At 32.6% G+C, this 20760-nt stretch overlaps 2 protein-coding genes across 2 annotated transcripts; one reads left to right on the forward strand and one right to left on the reverse strand.

The window, feature by feature from the left end:
- Positions 1-1853: 1853 nt before the first annotated feature.
- Positions 1854-4920, reverse strand: LOC145089648 (protein FAR-RED IMPAIRED RESPONSE 1-like). The gene is made up of 7 exons (XM_079028059.1): positions 4842-4920; positions 4193-4521; positions 3745-4130; positions 3408-3603; positions 2803-3229; positions 2660-2724; positions 1854-2474 (listed from the first exon to the last, which is right to left on the reverse strand). The coding sequence occupies exons 1-7, from the start codon at positions 4918-4920 to the stop codon at positions 1854-1856; spliced, it is 2103 nt and encodes a 700-aa protein (XP_078884185.1).
- A 13480-nt stretch (positions 4921-18400) lies between these two features.
- On the forward strand, positions 18401-20541 carry LOC145086987 (putative pectinesterase/pectinesterase inhibitor 51). The gene is made up of 2 exons (XM_079024871.1): positions 18401-19531; positions 19720-20541. The coding sequence occupies exons 1-2, from the start codon at positions 18529-18531 to the stop codon at positions 20403-20405; spliced, it is 1689 nt and encodes a 562-aa protein (XP_078880997.1). The 5' UTR covers positions 18401-18528; the 3' UTR covers positions 20406-20541.
- The last annotated feature ends 219 nt before the right edge of the window (positions 20542-20760 follow it).

Genomic DNA, 20760 nt, shown 5'->3' on the forward strand with positions numbered 1-20760 from the left:
TAAGTATAAGAAGCATTTGTTTGAATCACAGTCTATAAATAAGTTTGGATAGTAAAAGAGTTTGTAAAACATTTCTAAGTAAAGCGGTTTGATAAACAGTTTGAACAGTGGTAAAAATCGTTGTTTTCCTAGTTATTAATCACATGTGATTAAATGCAATCACATGCGATTGAAGCAATAACTTATAAGTATTTGACTTGTATTCCCCCCCCCCATAAAACGTTTAAAACATTTAAAATCATTCAAAGGTTGATTCAAGGGGTATGAACTCACTTGTGGTGATTCGTTTGAATTGCAGTGTCGGATACCGTGCTAGGTGGCAAACGGAGACTTGTTTACACGCACGAGCCTAGTTATCATATAATAAGCATATATATAACTAATTAGACAAATAATAACTTAAATAAATAAGTTAAGACACTTAGAAAACATTTAAACACTTTTATGAGTGTTTAAGGTTCAAATGGTTGCATCTAAGTTGCTACGGGACAAGGCAAAAGGGTTTGAAACATCAAATGGCCTTGTATAGGAGTTCACCATCCAACAAACCCCACACCTTGGAGTTTACGGCCGTAAACTCATGGGTTTATGGCCGTGAACTCCTCAAATGGTGGTTTTGGGTGTTTTGTGGTGCTATCTTGATCCTAGAACACTCCTAGCTTTGTTGGAATAACACATGAAGTAGTTTAAGGCTCTAGAACACTCCATATGGGAGTTTACGGCCTAAATTCCATTCACCCTAGAGTTTACGGCCGTAAACTCTTGGATTTTAATTGTTTTGAGGCTCTTAAACATCAAGGATGGCTTCCATGAATTTATCTAAGGCTAATGGGGACAAGAGGCACACTTTTGTGCCTTCACTTGGAGTTTACGGCCCAAGATATGTTCCTTGGCCGTAAACTCCTTTCAAGGAGTGATTTTTATGTGTTCTACTCTTCATTCTAGTCCCAAGCATTCAAGGTAAATTGTCTTAAGGCCTAAGGTGTGATTGTTGTGCATTTTTCCCTTAGAAAAGGGGTTTACGGCCCAAGAGAGGTTCTTGGCCGTAAACTCCTACAAACTTATGATTTTGATGGGTTTAGATGTCTTAAATAATCACAAGCATTTGAGGATTAAAGTCTTTAAGCATAAGGGGAAGTTTAGGGCACATTAAGCCCTTGAAAAGGGGTTTACGGCCCAAGGAAGTTCCTTGGCCGTAAACTCCTATAACTTGTGTTTCTTGGATGATTTCTAGCTTATAAAGATCATACACTAAGTCCATGATAAGTTGTCTAACATGGGGATGGGTCTAGAAAGCATTAAGGCTCCATTTTGGAGTTTACTCCCCAAGAACGTTCTTGGGCGGTAAACTCCCGGATCTTGTAATCTAAGCATGTTATTGATGTTAATAAGCATCTAACAAGTATTGAATCACATATAGAAAAGTAGACTCACAATATGGGATGAAAACCCGAAGATCCGTCAGGGAGAATATGGCTTTTCTCTATTTGGAATTGTAAATAATGAATTTATTTAGTTCAGAAAACTATTTATAGTCCTGGAATATTTTGACAGAAAATATTTTTATTCTGGATACAGGACTGTAACATTATGAAACTTGAAATGCCCAAATTTCACACAACCAGGAGCATCCACTCTCCTGATATCTCCTAAAACATAAACCCTAATGTACACAAACTTGTTCGGAAAAGTATGAAAATCACTGAAACTGAACTGGCTTCTATTGAATAGATAATGTTCGTACAATGGAAATTTCGGGTTGTCACAACATGAATATTATTGTTTATTGTTTTTATCTGCATATATTCATAATGAATTAAACCAAAAAACATAAAAAAAACACTAAAAAATCCCTAACTGTCTTTTGCTGATTTAGCAGCTCCAACTCTTTCTGGACAAGTACGTAAATTGTGTGGAACTCGTTTTCCACATCCTGAACACATTCTATGTTCTTTTTTAGAATTTTCATATGCTACTTCACCTGCACTTGGAATTCTTTTCTTGATTCCAGAACCTTTATTGCTTTGAACTTCAGGAACATGAATATTAATCTCTTCTGGAATAGGAATAGTAACACCCAAAAGCTTGCATACAACTTCACCACCTGTCTTGCTTTTCAATCCAGGAGAAATATAATCACTCTCAAATTCCCTCAACAACATTTGTTGCTTCTCAGCAAACAAAACCAATCTCTTTTTGTCATCTCTTACAATATCCAAACATGATTCAAAACTATAATATGAATCATTGACTAGCTTTACATTCTCACAATCACCTGAATCGGATTGAACAGAACTAAAACGATAATTTCTTGATATCACATCCTTTCTCCATCTCTTCAAAATGTACCTTTCAGGAATTTCTTTAACACCACATCTCATCATTATTGTAAAAGCATGTCTGCATAAAACACCCATACGCTTAAAATGTTCACAACTGCAATTTATTTCTTTTTCTTTAGCTTTTATTTCAACCTGATACAAAAACAAAATTTACACATTTACATTCATATAAGAATACTCATATCAATACTCATATATTCATATATTAATATAATATTCATATATTCATATATTAATATTCTCATATTCATATATGAATATTCTCATATTCATATATGAATATTATTACATTTTTCATAAAAAACTAGTAAAATTACCTTAAATTCATTTTTAAAATCACTATTACTGTTGTTGTGCTGCACAATGTAAACTTCCCAACCATCTTCAATACCAAAATATGAGTATGTACAGAAAAAACATGCTTTATATATTTCTTTTTGCACCTCAAAAAATAATGTACTTGTATAAACCTTTGATGCTTGCAGTTCTATTTCTCGAGGTGTTTGCATTTTATATGATGCTTTCTTTGATGCCTTATCAAGATCTCGTTGAGTATTCCTTTGCTTTTGAATGGCAGTGTCGTAATTCATCATGAAACTCAAAAGTAAGTTCCCACTTTCTGAGTATGTATTAAAGAATGAATTCATACTCTCTGACCTCGATGTAGTCTTCATCAAACCACACATTGGAATATCACTAAAATATCCAGGTATCCATGAATCACGTATTGTAAACATGTCTTTAAACCATATTGTGTCTTCAAGATTGAATTCCTTCATAAGCAAACCCCACTTTACCTCAAAAACATCAGGTTTCATATTAATGTCCCAAACAAGCTTTGAAAACCTTTTTCTAAAGTCTGTGTTAGTAAATAAATCATCTGATATCTGTATTTAAACAAAAATATGCATAAATGAATAAATAATAATAAGTAAAATAACAATCAATATTCATAAACGAATATACTAATAAGTAATATATTTGAAATATATTAAAATAATACATTTTTTTCAACTTTTTCATTATATGCCACATACATAATCGGTGCTTTGAATTACGAAACACATTCTCAACAGCTTGTTTTATTGCAACATCTTGATCGGTTAAAACAAGTGTTGGTTCTTTCCCATGAGTTTTAAGAAATGCTTTAAGCAACCAAGAGTAAGACTCAATGCTTTCATTGCTTAGCAACCCATATCCAATAGTAACTGATTTTTTATTATGGTCAATAATAGTAAACGGAACAAAAATCATTCGATACCTAACACACACAAAAAAAATGTTCATTAAATTCAATTTTTGATGTATTAATAATTGAATATAAAAATATTCATATATGAATAAGCTATAAACAAAAATAGATAAAATAACTTATTTGTTTGTTCGGAAAGTCGCATCAAACGAGATAACATCACCAAATTCAGCATAATATGCCTTCTCCATTTCATCAGCCCAAAACATACAGTCCAAAACATCATCTTGATAATTAAACTCAAATGAGTAATTTGGATAATGAGCTCGACGGTCATTCATTGTGTTTACTATCATCTGGGCATCTTTATAACCAATAACCCTGTTGATATCTCTCCTTAAATTTTTATGGTTAACTACTTTTGGCTTTACAAACTCATACCCACCTCTCAAACTTGCCCTCAACTTATGAGCCATAGTTGGACCTATTTTTGATGTGGAAGCACGCACAATAAACTCTTTTTCTGAATATGACATTTGTCTCGCTTTTTTTAAATCGCTTCTCTTCTCAAGTGGATGGATGTGAAGTTCATCAAACTAAAAAACTTTATAATATGGAGTTCCATACACAGATTCAAATATAATATTTGCTTGACAACCAATAGCTCTTGAATTTGAATTTCGTTCCTCCTAACACCACTTGTACCTAATGTGTCACAATATTTCTTTTTCTGTTTACCACCACGATTACATATAACATGTTTCTTCATTATAATCTTGTTATCAAACCTTGACTGTGTGCTCAGTCTAACATCAAAACCACCAATTTCAGCATACTCAGAATACATTTTGATAGCCAACTTTAATGATTTGAAGATTAAACCCTTAAATGGAATAAGTTGAACAGGTACATCTGGCTTACAGACATGTTCTCCAATTATATCATCACAATATTGTGCATCATGTACTGAACTTGAAGATTCACCACCTAAAATAATAATGCATGAATAAAACAATAACATATATGAATACATCAAACTCATATAAATAAAACAAAAATAATTCATATATGAATAAAAACATTCATATATGAATACATAAAATTCATGAGGATTCAAAATATATAAAATAAAACATAACTTATTCATATATGAATAAAACAAAAAAAATAAAAAATTTGAAATTACAATTATCAGACGATTATTCATATATGAACAAGACAACAATTTATTCATATTAACATATTCATATGTAAATAAATGATAATCAACAAAATTAAAAACAACAAAATAATTCAATAACTGATACCTTCAAAAAATGAGTTTTCTTCTTCACTCTCACTCATAGAAGAATACAAATCACCATCAATAACACTAGAATTCGACATAATACACCAAATGATCTATATAAATAAACAAAAACAATCTTAATATCGAATATAACGAATATATCTCACAAAAAAAGTCGTAAAGATGAAAACCTGGTTAATTACGAATATATCTCACCTCAACGTACAAAATATCTGAAAGAAACTCAATTCATATATGATCAGATGATGTAATTAAGCAATCTCTATCGGTACAGAACGTAAAAACTACGACGATATATCCAATTAAAAATTAAATTAGCTCAGATTCGAAATAAATATCTCAAACTACTTAACAAAAATCCGATGAAATAACTCCAATAAATATTCGAAACTTGATAATCTTGATAATGAATTCCGATTAAACAACATCAAAACGAAGATAATAAGCGTAATTCCAAACAAATTATAAAAAATAATAATCTTGTTAATGAACTCCGATCTATCCGATTCAAACGATATACATACCTGATCAAATCGGCGGAAACTGAATACGAATTAGAAAACTGAAACACAAATGCGAAACTTCACGATTAATGGAATGAATATGTATAATTGCTAACGAATTATATAAAGAAAATAATCTTGATAATGAATTCCTCATATCCGATTCAAACGAGATAAAGATATCATCTAATTGGAAACTGATAACAACGTACATGTAAGTTCTATGTAAAAAAGTTGATAATTTACAAAGATACCCTTAATGAAAATGGACACACGAATTTTTTTTTATTTGAACATGTTAGATAAATGATTGGCTGATAATGATGCCCCTATTCTCAACCTTTTTTTTCTCAATTGAACCTACCTCTCTCTCTCTCTCTCTCTCTCTATATATATATATATATATATATATATATATATATATATATATATATATATATATATATATATATATATATATATATATATATATAAGGTTCGGATGAGATTAATATTCATTTTGAGATCTTAGGATCAAATTGTGGGCCAATAAGACTCGCATAACACAATTAAATCTAAAAACCAACTTGGTTCTCCAAATCAGATCGTTCTCCCAAATTGAGAAGATCTACTTCTTGAAGACGATCACAAATCGACTACATATACATAGATTGATGCTTTCCTCCATGTGCAAAAACAGCTCCGATATAACTAGCACTATAACTTCGGAGTTTGGTTCTGCTTCCTCAACTCTGATTAGGTCACCATAGTCGCCACCTCCGATGCTTGGCAATTCTCCATCATATCTAACTAGTTGTGAGACCCGTATGTTATACGGGTTGGATAAAACAAAAAAATTAAATATAAATGTTTAAACAAAAATTTATTTAAATTTAAAATTTAAAATTTGAATTTAAAAGGAAACATATTCAATAGTATATGAGTTGTAATATTGCAATTTAATGGTTATTTTCAATTAAGTCAACTATTAATTGAGGTGTAAATATGATGTGTTAATTAAGAAAAGATAAACATTGAGAAAATGACAAATGGAAAAAACATTTATTCAAAATTACCAAAAAATAACATGTGTCCAAGTTAATAAGAGAGTGACATGTGGGAAAATTCTTTTCATTTATTAGGGAGGATTTAACACTCTCTTAATCAAAACCTGCCAATCAAAAGTACAACTTAAGAAAGAAACTTCAATATATGATTTATAAATGTTCATTAACTATTTTGAATCAACATTATCTGAGCTGAAATATTGATTTTGGTTATAAAACGGTTTTTTTGATTCGTAAGTCTTGACCGATTAATGTGCACACAAGGCGTTTATGAAAATGCCAATCAGAGGAATATTGCTATTTTTGTGATTCATTGTGTCTCGATGTAATTATTTGTTTAACTCATATTCATGCATCCTCACAAATTTCTAGCTTTTCTCCTCACTCTGTTTGTTTGTTGCCTTCTACGATTTCAAGGAATGAATGATTTTCAAAAGTTGAAAACAAAATATTAGAGTTTTGAGATATGCATACAAGGTGTTTGTGGAAATATCACAAAGAGATTTATTGGAGAAAAGTTCATGTTAGAACAATAATATTTATATTCTTTGAGCTACTATATGTTGAGACATTGAATATGTGAATGAAGATCCTCAGTAGTAGCAGGAACGAGATGATGGAAGGTTCAAATGAAAACAATTATGAAATTGAACGCACGAGAACAAATCTGGGTCACATATTTATTTTTTGCCGCAAAACCATCCCGCGTACCGGCACGACGGATGAATGTAATATTCATATGTGAATATAAAGATATTCGCTTAGTTACCTTTATATTCACATATGAATATTACATTCATCCGTCACGCCTATACACGGGTAAAAGAAATAGCTTACCTAGATTTGTTCTCTTGTTCTTAATTATATAATGGGAAAAACTGCAATAAAGTCCCTATATATTGGTCTCATAATCGATTTAGCCCTTATATATATTTTTTTATTCAATTAAGTCCCAAATACCGGTAATCGTATTCAATTTAACCCTTTGACCCGGCCAACAGGTCATCCAACTTTCAAAAATTACATTTTCAGCCTAGATTTCAAATTTTATTACAAATTTGGTCAAAAATTTACACTTTTAGCCCAGATTTTAAATTTTTTTACAAATTTCGTCCAAAATTTACCCTTTTTGCCCAAATTTTAGTATTTTATTATGAATTCATCCTAAATTTAGTTTTCTTTACAACTTTTTTTTCTCAAAAGTTTGTTTCTAATGTGTTTTTTCTTTAAAACTCATATTTATACAAAAAAAACATATTTTCACATAAAAATCTTATTTTTTCTATATAAAAACTTTTTTTAAAAACTTTTTTGTATATGAAATATCTATTTATAAAAATAGGTTTGGATTATTTGTGTGATTTCTTTTAAAAAATCAATTAAGAAATTAAAAGTAACCCTAAATTATACTATTAAATTATAGTTTGTCAAAAACTAGTTACACTCATTTTAATATTATTTATTTGTTCTTTAATCACATTTATAGGAAAAGTTTAAATAATAGAAGATGCTACATATTGAAAACTTCATATTTTTTCTTTCTCGCTGAATACATGTTCATACATATAATTCATCATCACTTTGGATTTCTTTATTTAAACTTCTTTGTAAAATCGGATTCATGTGTCAATTTTGTTTGTTGTAATAACAAAAAATAACTATCTAGAATGGAACAATTGTCATTTGTCGATAAGGAGGTTTTTGGCAGAAAATGGCATTTAACAAATGTAAAAAAGTATTACAAACGTTGATAATTACAACTCCTACTGAAATAAATATGGATTGTCATATATGAAATTAGAACAACTTTACATACCTTTTGTCATATATATGTGATCGAAGGTATGATTTAATTTACGAAAATGCAACAGATTGAAAAATACATATAAACAACTATATTAAAATCTCATAGAAAAAAGAATACACACTAAATAGAACACATATTAAAATCTCTATATTAATAGTATAATTTTGCGTTACTAGTGTAACTAGTTTTTGACAAACTATAATTTAATAGTATAATTTAGGGTTACTTTTAATTTCTTAATTGTTTTTTTAAGAGAAATCACACAAATAATCCAAACCTATTTTTATAATTAGATATTTCATATACAAATAAGTTTTTATATAGAAAAAAATAAGATTTTTATGTGAAAATATGTTTTTTTGTATAAATATGAGTTTTAAAGAAAAAAACATATTAGAAACAAACTTTTGAGAAAAAAAGTTGTAAAAAAAACTAAAGTTAGAATGAATTCATAATAAAGTTCTAAAATTTGGGCAAAAAGGATAAATTTTGGACCAAATTTGAAAAAAAATTTAAAATCTGGGCCAAAAATGGAAATTTTGGACCAAATTTGTAATAAATTTTGAAATTTGGGCCGAAAATGTAATTTTTGAAAGTTGGATGACCTGTTGACCGGGTCAAAAGGTTAAATTGAATACGATTACCGGTATTTGACACTTAATTGAATAAAAAAATATATAATGGCTAAATCGATTATGAGGCCAATATGTAGGTACTTTATTGTAGTTTTCCCATATATAATTGTTATCATGTGACCATAAGTGTGTGTCTATATAATTATATATGTTGTAAGATTACCTGAAAATCACGAAACTTAAGAGTTATTGTTTATTTAGTTTCATTTTCTTTTTAAATGATATAAAGGTACTCGTAAAATAATTGAGGTGCAAGGTGACACAAAATGCACATGTGAGCATGCTCGTGACCATTACCAAATCAAATGGTTGACCTAATAGAGTAATAGTAGTGCATGTGACCAAACCGCCCCATTCATTCCACTTTTTTGCCATAGTGTATTTCCGAGTAGAATGTTTTAGCTTGGAAGAAATATTTGATTATTAATTAAATATTAATATTTTTATATTGATAAAATAAATGAAATCATCACCTTGTTTGCTCACGGGATAATAGTTGGGCGCCTTATAGATGGTTTTGAGGTTCAAATCTTGATGGTTTCAATTAAGCTGAAAAGAGGCTCTTTAGTAGTTTAGGGGTAATTTTAGAAAATAAACATTTAAGGATTTATATTATAAGTATATAATGAAAAAATAGTTGTGAAACCTATGTATTATATAAGTAAGTTTAAAAAAAATTAAATATAAATGTTAAGATATTTGAGAATTTTGAATTTTGAAGAAAATAAGAAAAATAATGAATTATTATAATTGAATTTTTTTAACTTTTAAATTTACACATAATTTAAATAAATAAAAAAAAAATACTAATGGACTTTAATTTAAATTTTTTGAAATTAAAATGTATGTTTATTAATGAAATTGATATCCATTTATTACTATATTTATTGCAATGTGAATTTAATAAAATAGAAAAACTAATAAAATGACATATGAAAACAAAATTAATTCAAAATAACCACAAAATGACATTCGACAAATTAAAATAGAGTGTGACATGTGACAAAAAAACCATTTAGTAGAGTAGATACCTTTTTCTACCAAAGAAAATATTGTTTACCAAAAGTTTATATATATATATATATATATATATATATATATATATATATATATATATATATATATATATATATATATATATATATATATATATATATATATATATATGATCTCTGTGTGTCCCATAGCAATACATGTAATCTACAATATCTTTTGTTTCCTTTTGGAAGATATGTGTTTCAATGAAACAAACCCATTCATGTTAATGAAAATATTTGATGTAAAACATCCAAAACTCAGGGATTTAACTTCGTTTGATAGTAAAAAATAAATAAACTGGAAATAATGTCATTAAGATTGAAGAAATCTTTTTTACCAATTATTTAAGTATTTATTATGATACCCTAAGATACACTTCTTATAAGAATACATCTTATTATGTCCTTTGACATCATTTTTGGCTCATTATTAGGGATGCAAAGAGTCATTATTAGGGATACAAAGAGTGTCGGTATTGGTGAATATTTCCATCTCCATCCCCGAACTCCAATATCCATACCTATTCTCGTCCTTGCCCTGTATAATCACCGACGAGTTTGGCTGAAAAAATCTACATTGGTACGGGGAACCCGATGGGTACAATACGGTGATACTAAAAATAACTCACACCAAAAAAGTCTTAGTCTTCTATAACACATTCATGAAACGAACTGAGTGAAAGAATGTGTATGATCCACAACTAAAATCAACATATATTTACTCAAGCAACCGTGTAACTGATTGCTTTTGGAAGAACAAAGGAGGGATTCTTGATCCAACAACGACTTAGAAAGAGAACAATGTGCTTCAAAGTCACATGGTAAAAATATCCCATGAAAACTCTGTAGCAAACATGGCCTGGCAAGAGCAATTTTAGGATCAATCAATAACATAATGTGTATACCCCTAATCCCCCCCCCCCCCCCCCCCCCCGGTTTTGGGTGTGACTCTTCTTTCCACTACACACACTTTTAATCTTCTTCCCCAACCGCCCTTAACCTTAAAACTCCATTTCATATTCTTTTTGGGTTTTCACCCTCATATGCTCATCTTCATGTCTTTAGGTGCCTCTGCTACCCTAATTTTTCTTCTACTATTTCACACAAATCCTCCCTTCGCTCATTGACATGTATCTATATTGGGTCGTCTGATGATCATTGTGGGTATTAATTTATTTTGACCTCAACACTCAAAAGGTGCTCATTTCTAGTCATATTACCTTTGATGAAAATCACTTCCTTTATTATGATTTTCATCCCCTCTTCTCTTTGAGGAATATGACTCTTTTTTTTGCATGAAGATGAATTGTCGCCCATGTCTACTACCCTACCTATAACAACCCAAAAACAGAGATAAAAACTTTTCGTTTTTAAAAACCATTAGTTCCATTCATCAGATGTCTCAAATTCTACCACAATACAAAGTGTCAAAACCATTAGAGTACAAATAAAAATAAGTGTGGAATCATGAGGGGATGTTGTGCCATCACATCAGGCCTTCCCTTTCGTACCGGAAGTACCTAAAACTATAAACATAAATTGTAAGCACGACGCTTAGTAAGTTTCCCCCAAAGTACCACATACAACACATATATAAATATAACAACACATGGCTATATAGGGTCCATAACAACCCCCGGTTCCATATCAACCTCGAGTCCATAATGACTCCATGTAACTGTGTTAGGTCTTTATCAACCCCGAGTCCATAATGACTCCAAGCCCAGATCAGCTCCATGTATATAACATGCAATCATACCAGTAAAAGTCACATAGACACATACATTATACATATCAAATCAGTGGGATAACATTGGTGTCTTCGACCTACAAGTATGGTGAGAAGACTCGCCTCAATCGGTAATCGGATAAAACTCACACTCGGGCTGCTGCCACAAATCTCCTCTCACTAAATATATCCAAAAATAACCCTAATTAGCAATTAAGATGATATTCCATAATTAAGGTTCCTTAGCATACTCTTCTTAGGGTAAATTACCATTTCACCCCTTCATAGCTAGGACCCACCCCAAAGTCAAACCAAGTCAAAGAACCAACCCATAAAGTCTAAGTCATCGGTCAAAAATCCTAACATCGAGTCTCACGTCATGACCATCCCTTGGTCACATTGTGAGAGTCCACCTAGTCCAATTCCGACAACTCGATCCCGACTAGGCCAACTCAGTCACATATTTCCTACTGGACTGACCTTATGACGTGAGCATCTCTATGTCACACCGTGAGTTCCAAAAACTTAGCGATTTACAGGCTTACTCGTTGTCACATCGTTAGACCTTATGCATCACTTCTTGACTTCAGCCTGAAGCCAAAAACCATGGTTTTAAGTCCTTAATCGTCACACTCCCGTTCGAGGCAATGGAACATGCCTAGCTGTGCAACTAAGTTCATGGATTACATGTAAACTGAATATATAATACAAGTACAACAATAAACAAAACATCATTTGTATTCCTTCTTGATGTTTGAATAAAGGGTTTTTTTTATAGATAATAGTATAATATATAAATTGTCTTAAACAAGTAGACAGGCAGAACAAAAACTAGTAAATTAAATTACCTAAAATCCATGACTAACCGTCGTTTGAATGCTTGATTATTGATTTCCTGAGAATACATATAGTTTTGAGGGTTAACACAAGGTTTGTGAGAAATTATAAGTTTTCTGCTAACTACAATTTAAAAGTCTAAAAAGCATTTTATTGGTAAGTAAAACCATACTTAAAGTTTTGTTTGTAAAGAGTCTTTGAATAAAATCTGAAAATCAAATGGTATCTTTGTATAAGTAAATCCTTACTTTAAATAGTTTTGAAAGAATCAAGTTTATGGGTTGTAGTGAGAGTGTGTGTTTGAGAGAGAGAGAGAGAGAGAGAGAGATTCTAGTTAATGTTTATAGTGAGTTATATAACCGAGCTATGTGACTGAATGTACCATGCTACAACGCTTCATTGGACATTGTAGTAACAATAGTAAACACTTATCACCCGCTTCAATCGATCGAGGTTGTAGCTAGCAAGCGCAGTTAGGGATGTCAACCATGTATAGATCTATACATATGTGTCTCGCTCCGAAGATTAACAATTATAGTAGTATGAGTACGCTAAGTGTTTAGACTTAGCTAATGAATATAGTTTCAATAAAAATCCCTTAACAATGGAACGCGATGTGACATCCCCAATTTCACGGCCAAAAAAGATCTATTTGTTTATGCTTTATTTAAAAATCAGAGTATCTTTCTGAAGAATAATATTGTAGAATTTGTTTCCAAAAATATGATAAGTAATTTATCAAATCATTTCCGAAGAAATGTATTTTCATTATATTAAAAACGTTGGGATGTCATTGTCAATACATTACATAAGAATAAACAAAAATGATACAGGCCTTAACACATCTATTATTTTAATGGCCTATAATTCGTAGATTTGTCCTCAGATCATCACTTATGTGCTCTATTGCCACTACATGTAATACAAGAAATTGAGTGGGTCAGGTTTGGGAGCCTGGCAAGCACATAGGGTTTTCAACCCCCAATAATTAAGTTCATTAATTTCATCAAATTGTTCAACCCGATTACCCATTCTCGTTATCCTCACCATCTGTCCCTAAAGCATCTAATTTAAGGGTCCTAGTCTAAGGATTATCATTGGGATGGACAACACTGCTTAGGGGATTCCTCAACAATATATTTCAATAAGGAAACCATGAGAGGGATGGAGTACACCTAGTGAACACATAGTTCAAAAACACCTACAGGTTGCGATCCTACCAGCGTTCCATTGGACTGTCTAGGATAGTCCATGGTCGTCATCTATACTTCACTAGATGACTGAATCAGCTTAAACATTGAGGCCTCTCATCATTTATTTCATCATCTATATCATCTACACAACTCTACCCATTATAATTATAGGTATAAAATACATATACATTTTAAATTAAGTAAAACATGTATAAACTGTTCATCCAACATAGATATCAAGAACACAGATAATATGCACATATAACACGTAATTTATATTAACTACTTCATATCTATGTGTAAGATGAAAGTAATTATGCACTCATTTGTTTAAATTGATGCCTTGAAATTTGGTCAACGCTTCGCTTCTAACATTTTTCTTTTCCTTCGACGAAACCTAGTATCATTATTACTAGATTTTAGTCTAATATTTATTGCGACTAATTATTAGTCTTGATTTATCATTAATTCAAAGTCTACTTTCATGACCTATCAAGTAAGGGACGACCAGGTAGGATCATATCGGAGGTAGGGTCTGTTTGGTATACGAAGTATACTTTTTGGAAATGTCACTTTAAACACCTCTCTAAATCACAACCTAGACATCATCCATATAAGTTGATCAATCAATATAACGACTTTGAATCACTGATAAATCTTGTTTACAGGTTCATAATAATGATAATGAACTTAAAAATAAGTTATACTAAAAGTAGGGTAAACATAACTCACTTACAAGGGGGGTTTAGAGAGGAGCCGGGTCCTACGCGGGCATAACTTTTGAGCCAAAAGCTCTTCTTCTCGGGGCCTTATGGCGCTTCGGGACCCGCTTCCAACACTTAGGAAGTGCTAGGAAAGGAAGAGAGGGTTTGGGGTATTTGGGAGAGAAGTGGTGAGAAAGGTATGAAGAAATGAAGTGATTTGCACCTCTACTTATTTTTGCCAACTTTTAGGGTCATATGGTAACGGATCCATGTTGATTGATTAATAAGAGAAAAACAAAAGAATTCATATTTATCCCAGATAAATTATAGCATTGTACTTTAAAATTACATTGTTATTAAAGTGTTTTTTACGTTATTTCTTGCTTTACCAAACATAGTCATGTGTATACATAAAAGTGACTTCCGTAGTACCATTGCAGAATAAATCACAATGATCACACTTCTAATCAGTCGTCCTATATTGTAGTTGTCTTTATAGTGCCTTTCTTTTTGTAGTTTGATTGCTAAAATTTTTACCATATTTAAAATGCATATTCATGTCTTTATCTATAGAAAGCAACATCTATGTTATGGTTTTAAAAAATTGCAACATTTGCTAATGGCTATATTCTTTGATATCTTTTTTTTTATCTAAGACCAATTGGATCACTGTTATTAATAGACGATGGAACATATATACTTTGGTTTTCTATTGAATGAATTATATAATTTCATGTGAAAGTTAGTTTGCCGACTTTAGTTACTCGATTCCATAAGTACTTGGTAATAAATACACAACCTATGATATTATCATATAACATTAACTTTAAGTTTAAGTTTTTTGCTTTTTTTATTGAATTTCTAACTAAACTTCAAATGGCCCTTTTGAAATGTAAATTTTTAGGAAGAGATTTACAGATTGACAAATGAAATGAATTTGGGTTGAAGAATCCATCACCAAGAGGTTATGAAGGAATCAATGGATAAGAGATTTGGGTATGGTTTGAGTAACCGGGATGCTTTTGTTATGGGCACTGATTCGTAAGCAACAAATTTTTTCAATACACAACAATTTGTGAATTAAAATGTTGTATTGTACAACTCCATAAAGCATAAATTGTTGTTGTATACAAATCACTTTCTTTTTTGTTATAAGATGGTCGTGATTGCATTTTTTCCTTTTCTAGACAACTTGATGTCTATTGAAGAAGTATATATTGTTAGAAAGGGGTTTGCAACTTTTCTTTTTAATCAATAATCATCAAATTGTTGTGGATGCTTCTGTTGTAATATATTCCCTTTGCATAGGGAGTTATATTTTTGTTTGTGTTACTGATTTTAAAATGATCTAATATATTGAAGAACGGTGTGTAAAGGAGTGGATGTGAGTTTTAGGTTTACCATTTATTAGGAACATTTAACGATTAATTCCAATTTATTTGGTTTATAACTCACATATTGGTTGAAAATTGTTGTGGGAACATAAATAAGAACGTAGAGCGCATACGTTTCCTAAATAGATTATTGGATCCTTAATGTATTTGCTTATAGGTATTTGTTATATGTTACTTACAATATATTACGTGAAATGATTTGTGCAGTTAATCTGTATTTAAAAAAAAACGTTCAAAAGTTTGTAAAATATGTCCATACTTAGACAAGTTACTTTTTGATCTCTTTGAAAATGAAACGTGATGGTGCAGTATCATTTAACCATTGATTTTTGTAAACTTTTTTTTACTTAGCATACACGAAACTTCACCATTCATTTGTTTTAATACATATGAGAGATATAACTTTAATGGCTTAATTGAATCAAAACATGTGATGGTCTTATGTTGTAGAGGGTGTTATAAAATTAAAATTTTATAAAATATCAACAAATACTAAATGTCGAGCGGATTCAAACCGATGTGATGTTGTATTTTGAAGTATCTATCTTTATCAAGGTTCTAAAAAACGCTCGACATTAGCTAGTCGGTGGACTAGGGTTAAGGGATTAATCGGCTAGGCGGAGATTAATCGTGGGATTAATTGGAGACCATTAATTGCTAATTTGTTGAATTTTAAAAAATTAAATATGACTAATATCATGTCAAAGTTCGTAAATACCACTAATATCATAACACAATAGTTTAATATGATTAATACAACAATAATCATACCTCTGATAGTTCATATTGAGATAGAACTTCTTCAAAGTGTTAAAAATTTATCGTGTTATACAGATTCAATCATTATATATGTAGGGATTAATCGCTAAGCGTTCTCTAGTCGGTCGAGTAGTGCCTATGGATAAATTGAAGATTAATCGGGACATAGTCGGGATTTTACAACAGTGATATTTATAAATTAATAAATTTTTTCTTATCATTATATTATGATTTATTTACAATTTTTTAATGACAAAATTGCAAAAATGGTCCCTGTGGTATGCATTTTTTTGGGGTTTTAGTCCAAACCACAACTTTTTTGGATTAGTGGTCCTTTTGAGCTAGTTTAGTTGCGGATTTGGTCCCTCCGAAAATTGAAATGACTATAATACCCTTGGGGTATTTATTTTTTATTTTTATTTCATTTTTTAAAATCTAATAGAGGGTCTCTCTCTCTCTCTCTCTCATTTTCTTTTTCCTTAGGAATACCTGCAATCTCTAAAATTAAAATACATACACACTTTAATATCAACATCGCATACTAACACCATCATAGCCTTCGTCACCATCAAATTTGACCATCACCAATCCGACATCATCACAGTAACTTGTTTTTCGGTGGATCAACAAATCATCCTTACCGATACTCACTCAAATACATACATGAAAACCTTACATTTCAATTTAACCACAAATCAAAACCAAATTCTACAAAAAAAAGATCAATTTTGCATCTGGGTGGGTGGCGGAGGAAACAAGTTACTTCCTTCCTGAATATGGGACGTTTGATTTACCTGAAACATCTAGGTTAAATCCCCCCAATTGGTTCCTCCTTCCTAACAGCTCCGGCGACCGACGATATTGATCTTCTCCAGCAGGACGTCGTCGTCGGTGGTACATAGAGAATAGATAAATATGATGTGTAAAGGGTATCGGGGTTTTGCAATGGTAGAGAGTAGAAACAGGTCGAGTAAAGAGTAGAGGTGGGGGCATTTTCCGGTGAGAGGAAAGGGTGAAGAGGCAATCTGTCAGCAGGGGATAGATCCAGCGACGATCTGATAGTAGAGTGCAGGTTTAGTTGTGGTGGATTGAGGTCCCGTGGATTTTCTACCAGAGGCAACGAAACAGGAAGATGTGGAATAATTTGGATTTCTGGTCGGGTTTTGGTCGATGATTTGTGGTGGCTGGAAGGAGGGATGGTGGTGACTGGTGAGGAGCTGATATAAATTGGGTTTTGAAGAAGTTGTGTTGATACCATCCTGATTCCTGGAGAGAGAGAGAGAGAGAGAGAGAGAGAGAGAGAGAGAGAGAGAGGGAGGAAGGGAGAGAGGGAGAAAGAGAGAGAGATGTGGGCCCAAAAATAATTAATTATTTTTTTTCATTTAAATTAAATAGAAAAAAACATAAAAGATAAATCAGCTAGACATTTATAGTCATTTAAGTTTACACCGATGGACCAAATCCGCAACGAAACTAGCTCAAAATGACCACTAATCCAAAAAAGTCGGAGTTTGGACTAAAACCCCCAAAAAATGCATACTACAGGGACCATTTTTGCAATTTTGTCTTTTTTTATTTTTGGTGTCCATGGGTTATAACCTGATATAAATAATATAGCTATATCAAAAATATATCTGCAAAAAAAAATGATTGCATAAATTTATATTTCCAAACGTGCATAATTATTATATAAAATAATTATTTCTAAATCCCACAATTAATGAAAAAAAAAATAAAAGTTTACAATAAAAAATAAAACATTGCATTAATAAATTGAAACTAAATATTAAAAATAACATAATAATAAACTGAAAACACATAAACAGAAAAATATAAAACTTATCTTTTCGCACAAAAAACCATCAAAAATATGTAAAAATTGATTTTGTTGGGTAGATACTATGCAACCCGTGAACACAAGCCATACAGTCCCACGCCATCTCACTCCAAACTCACTCACACATTACACACACTAATCGCTACTTTCCAAATTTGATTATCCACCACTAATTTCAAATCAAATCTATAAATCGCTGATCAAATGCATCGGAGAAAACCAATTTATCACCCAATTTCCACATCACGACTCGTTATCTCCATGGCTATAATCTCCCTCTTCTTAATCTCTCTTCTCATTTTCATTAACCCCACCTCCTCCGCCGCCGCACGCCACCGACGCATCCATCCTCCGTCTATTAAAAACGAGCCATCATCGTCCGATCAGATCCATCAGGCTTGCAAGGCTACGAGGTATCCACAGCTATGTGAATCTTCACTCGTCCGGTATCCAAAAGGAAATGCAATGGAAATCATTCAGTCGGCGTTATCAGTCTCCTCCGAGAACCTCCATGTTGCTCAGTCCATGGTGCAATCGATCCTCGAAGCATCCAAAGGCCTCATCAATCACACCTACGCCGCTAATAATTGCATCGAACATCTCCGAAACTCAGACTACCGACTCAAATCAACGGTCGAGGCGTTGCCACGTGGCAAGATGAAGGATGGGCGTGCTTGGACCAGCGCCGGATTGGCCTACCAGTACGACTGTTGGTCCGCGCTCAAATACGTGAACAATACAAAAATGATCAACGAAACGATGTCGTTTCTGAACACGTTAATCGATTACACCAGCAACGCTTTAAGCATGATGATGGCATACGATGTGTATGGCGACCAAACGGCGTCGTGGAGCCCGCCCAAGACGGAGAGAGATGGATTCTGGGAGGGTGGTGGTGGCTCCACCGGCGGCGATGGACCACAATTAGGGGTTCCGGCGGGATTGAAGGCGGATGTGACTGTGTGTGAGCAAGACGGCGAATGTGATTACGAGACGGTGCAAGAGGCGGTGAATGCAGCTCCGGATTGGGGTTCCGGGCGGCGGTTCGTGATTTGGGTGAAGGCCGGAATTTATGGGGAAACGGTTCGGGTCGGGCTGGAAAAGCAGAACGTGGTGCTTTTAGGGGATGGGATGGGCAAAACCGTAATTACAGGGTCTTTGAACGTAGGCCAACCTGGACTTTCAACTTTTAACACAGCCACAGTCGGTAAGTCACACCCTACATTCGATATCTTTAATTTACTTAATTTAACAAGGTTTTTTTTTTTTTCATAAGTTGGATAAATTTAGAATTTTATATTTCGATTTATGTTTTATTTGGTTTAAGTTTTGAAATTTGATGTTTATTTATTTATTTATAAACCTCTTTTTTTTTTTTTTTTTTTTATGTTGCAGGGGTAGTCGGCGACGGATTCATGGCGAGCGGTTTAACGATAGAAAACACCGCCGGTCCCGACGCACACCAGGCGGTGGCGTTCCGCTCCGACAGCGACCACACCGTCATCGAAAACTGCGAATTCTTAGGCAATCAAGACACTCTTTACGCCCACTCCCTCCGTCAATTCTACAAATCATGTCGCATTCAAGGTAACGTCGATTTCATATTCGGAAACTCCGCCTCCATCTTCCAAGACTGCACAATCCTGGTTCGTCCCCGTCAAGTGAAGCCGGAAAAGGGGGAGAACAACGCCGTGACTGCACATGGCAGGATAGATCCGGCGCAGTCAACGGGATTTGTGTTCCGGAATTGTTTGGTCAACGGGACTGAAGAGTACATGAGGTTGTACTACAGTAACCCTAAAGTTCATAAGAATTTCCTTGGAAGGCCATGGAAGGAGTTTTCGAGGACGGTGTTTATTGATTGTAAGCTGGAGGCATTGATTACGCCGCAGGGGTGGATGCCATGGACGGGGGATTTTGCTTTGAAGACGCTGTATTATGGGGAGTTTGAGAATAGTGGGAAAGGGGCGGATTTGACGGGGAGGGTGACGTGGAGTAGCCAGATTCCGGCGGAGCGGGTGGGTGTGTATTCTGTCGGAAACTTCCTTCAAGGGGATCAATGGAAGGCTACGTGTTCTTGATTGGGTTGAAGATTCCGAATGCTAGTTTCTCCTTTTTGTAATTTATTAGATCAGATTAAATTCTATTCCATGAAGAATTATTAGCTTTAGTGGTTTTGGTTTTTAGCAAATCCCAGAGGATAACTTCACATGCGAATCATTTTGATTTCTTGGTTCTTTTATTGAATAATAATAATAATAATAATAATAATAATAATAATAATAATAATAATAATAATAATAGAAACAAGAAAAAATAAGACAAATTTAGCATAATTATATAATTATTTTCCAAAAAACAGTTAAAAGTAAAGAAATTATTCAAATAGCAATTTAAGGCACATAACACTTAATGGGCTATGATTTGGTTTATGGA

This window comes from Lactuca serriola, chromosome 2 (assembly GCF_051521515.1).
Source record: "Lactuca serriola cultivar US96UC23 chromosome 2, Lser_US96UC23_V15, whole genome shotgun sequence".
NCBI lineage: Eukaryota > Viridiplantae > Streptophyta > Magnoliopsida > Asterales > Asteraceae > Lactuca > Lactuca serriola.

What these genes read in the sequence shown, in the direction of transcription:
- LOC145086987 (XM_079024871.1), top strand. Translation starts at nt 18,529, where the DNA reads ATGCATCGGAGAAAACCAATTTATCACCCAATTTCCACATCACGACTC. An exon ending in TTTTAACACAGCCACAGTCG is followed by an intron (nt 19,532 to 19,719) that starts GTAAGTCACACC and finishes TTTATGTTGCAG; the next exon opens with GGGTAGTCGGCGACGGATTC.
- LOC145089648 (XM_079028059.1), bottom strand. Translation starts at nt 4,920, where the DNA reads ATGTCGAATTCTAGTGTTATTGATGGTGATTTGTATTCTTCTATGAGT. An exon ending in AGAAAACTCATTTTTTGAAG is followed by an intron (nt 4,522 to 4,841) that starts GTATCAGTTATT and finishes TTATTATTTTAG; the next exon opens with GTGGTGAATCTTCAAGTTCA. An exon ending in AGCATCAAAGGTTTATACAA is followed by an intron (nt 2,725 to 2,802) that starts GTACATTATTTT and finishes TTGGTATTGAAG; the next exon opens with ATGGTTGGGAAGTTTACATT.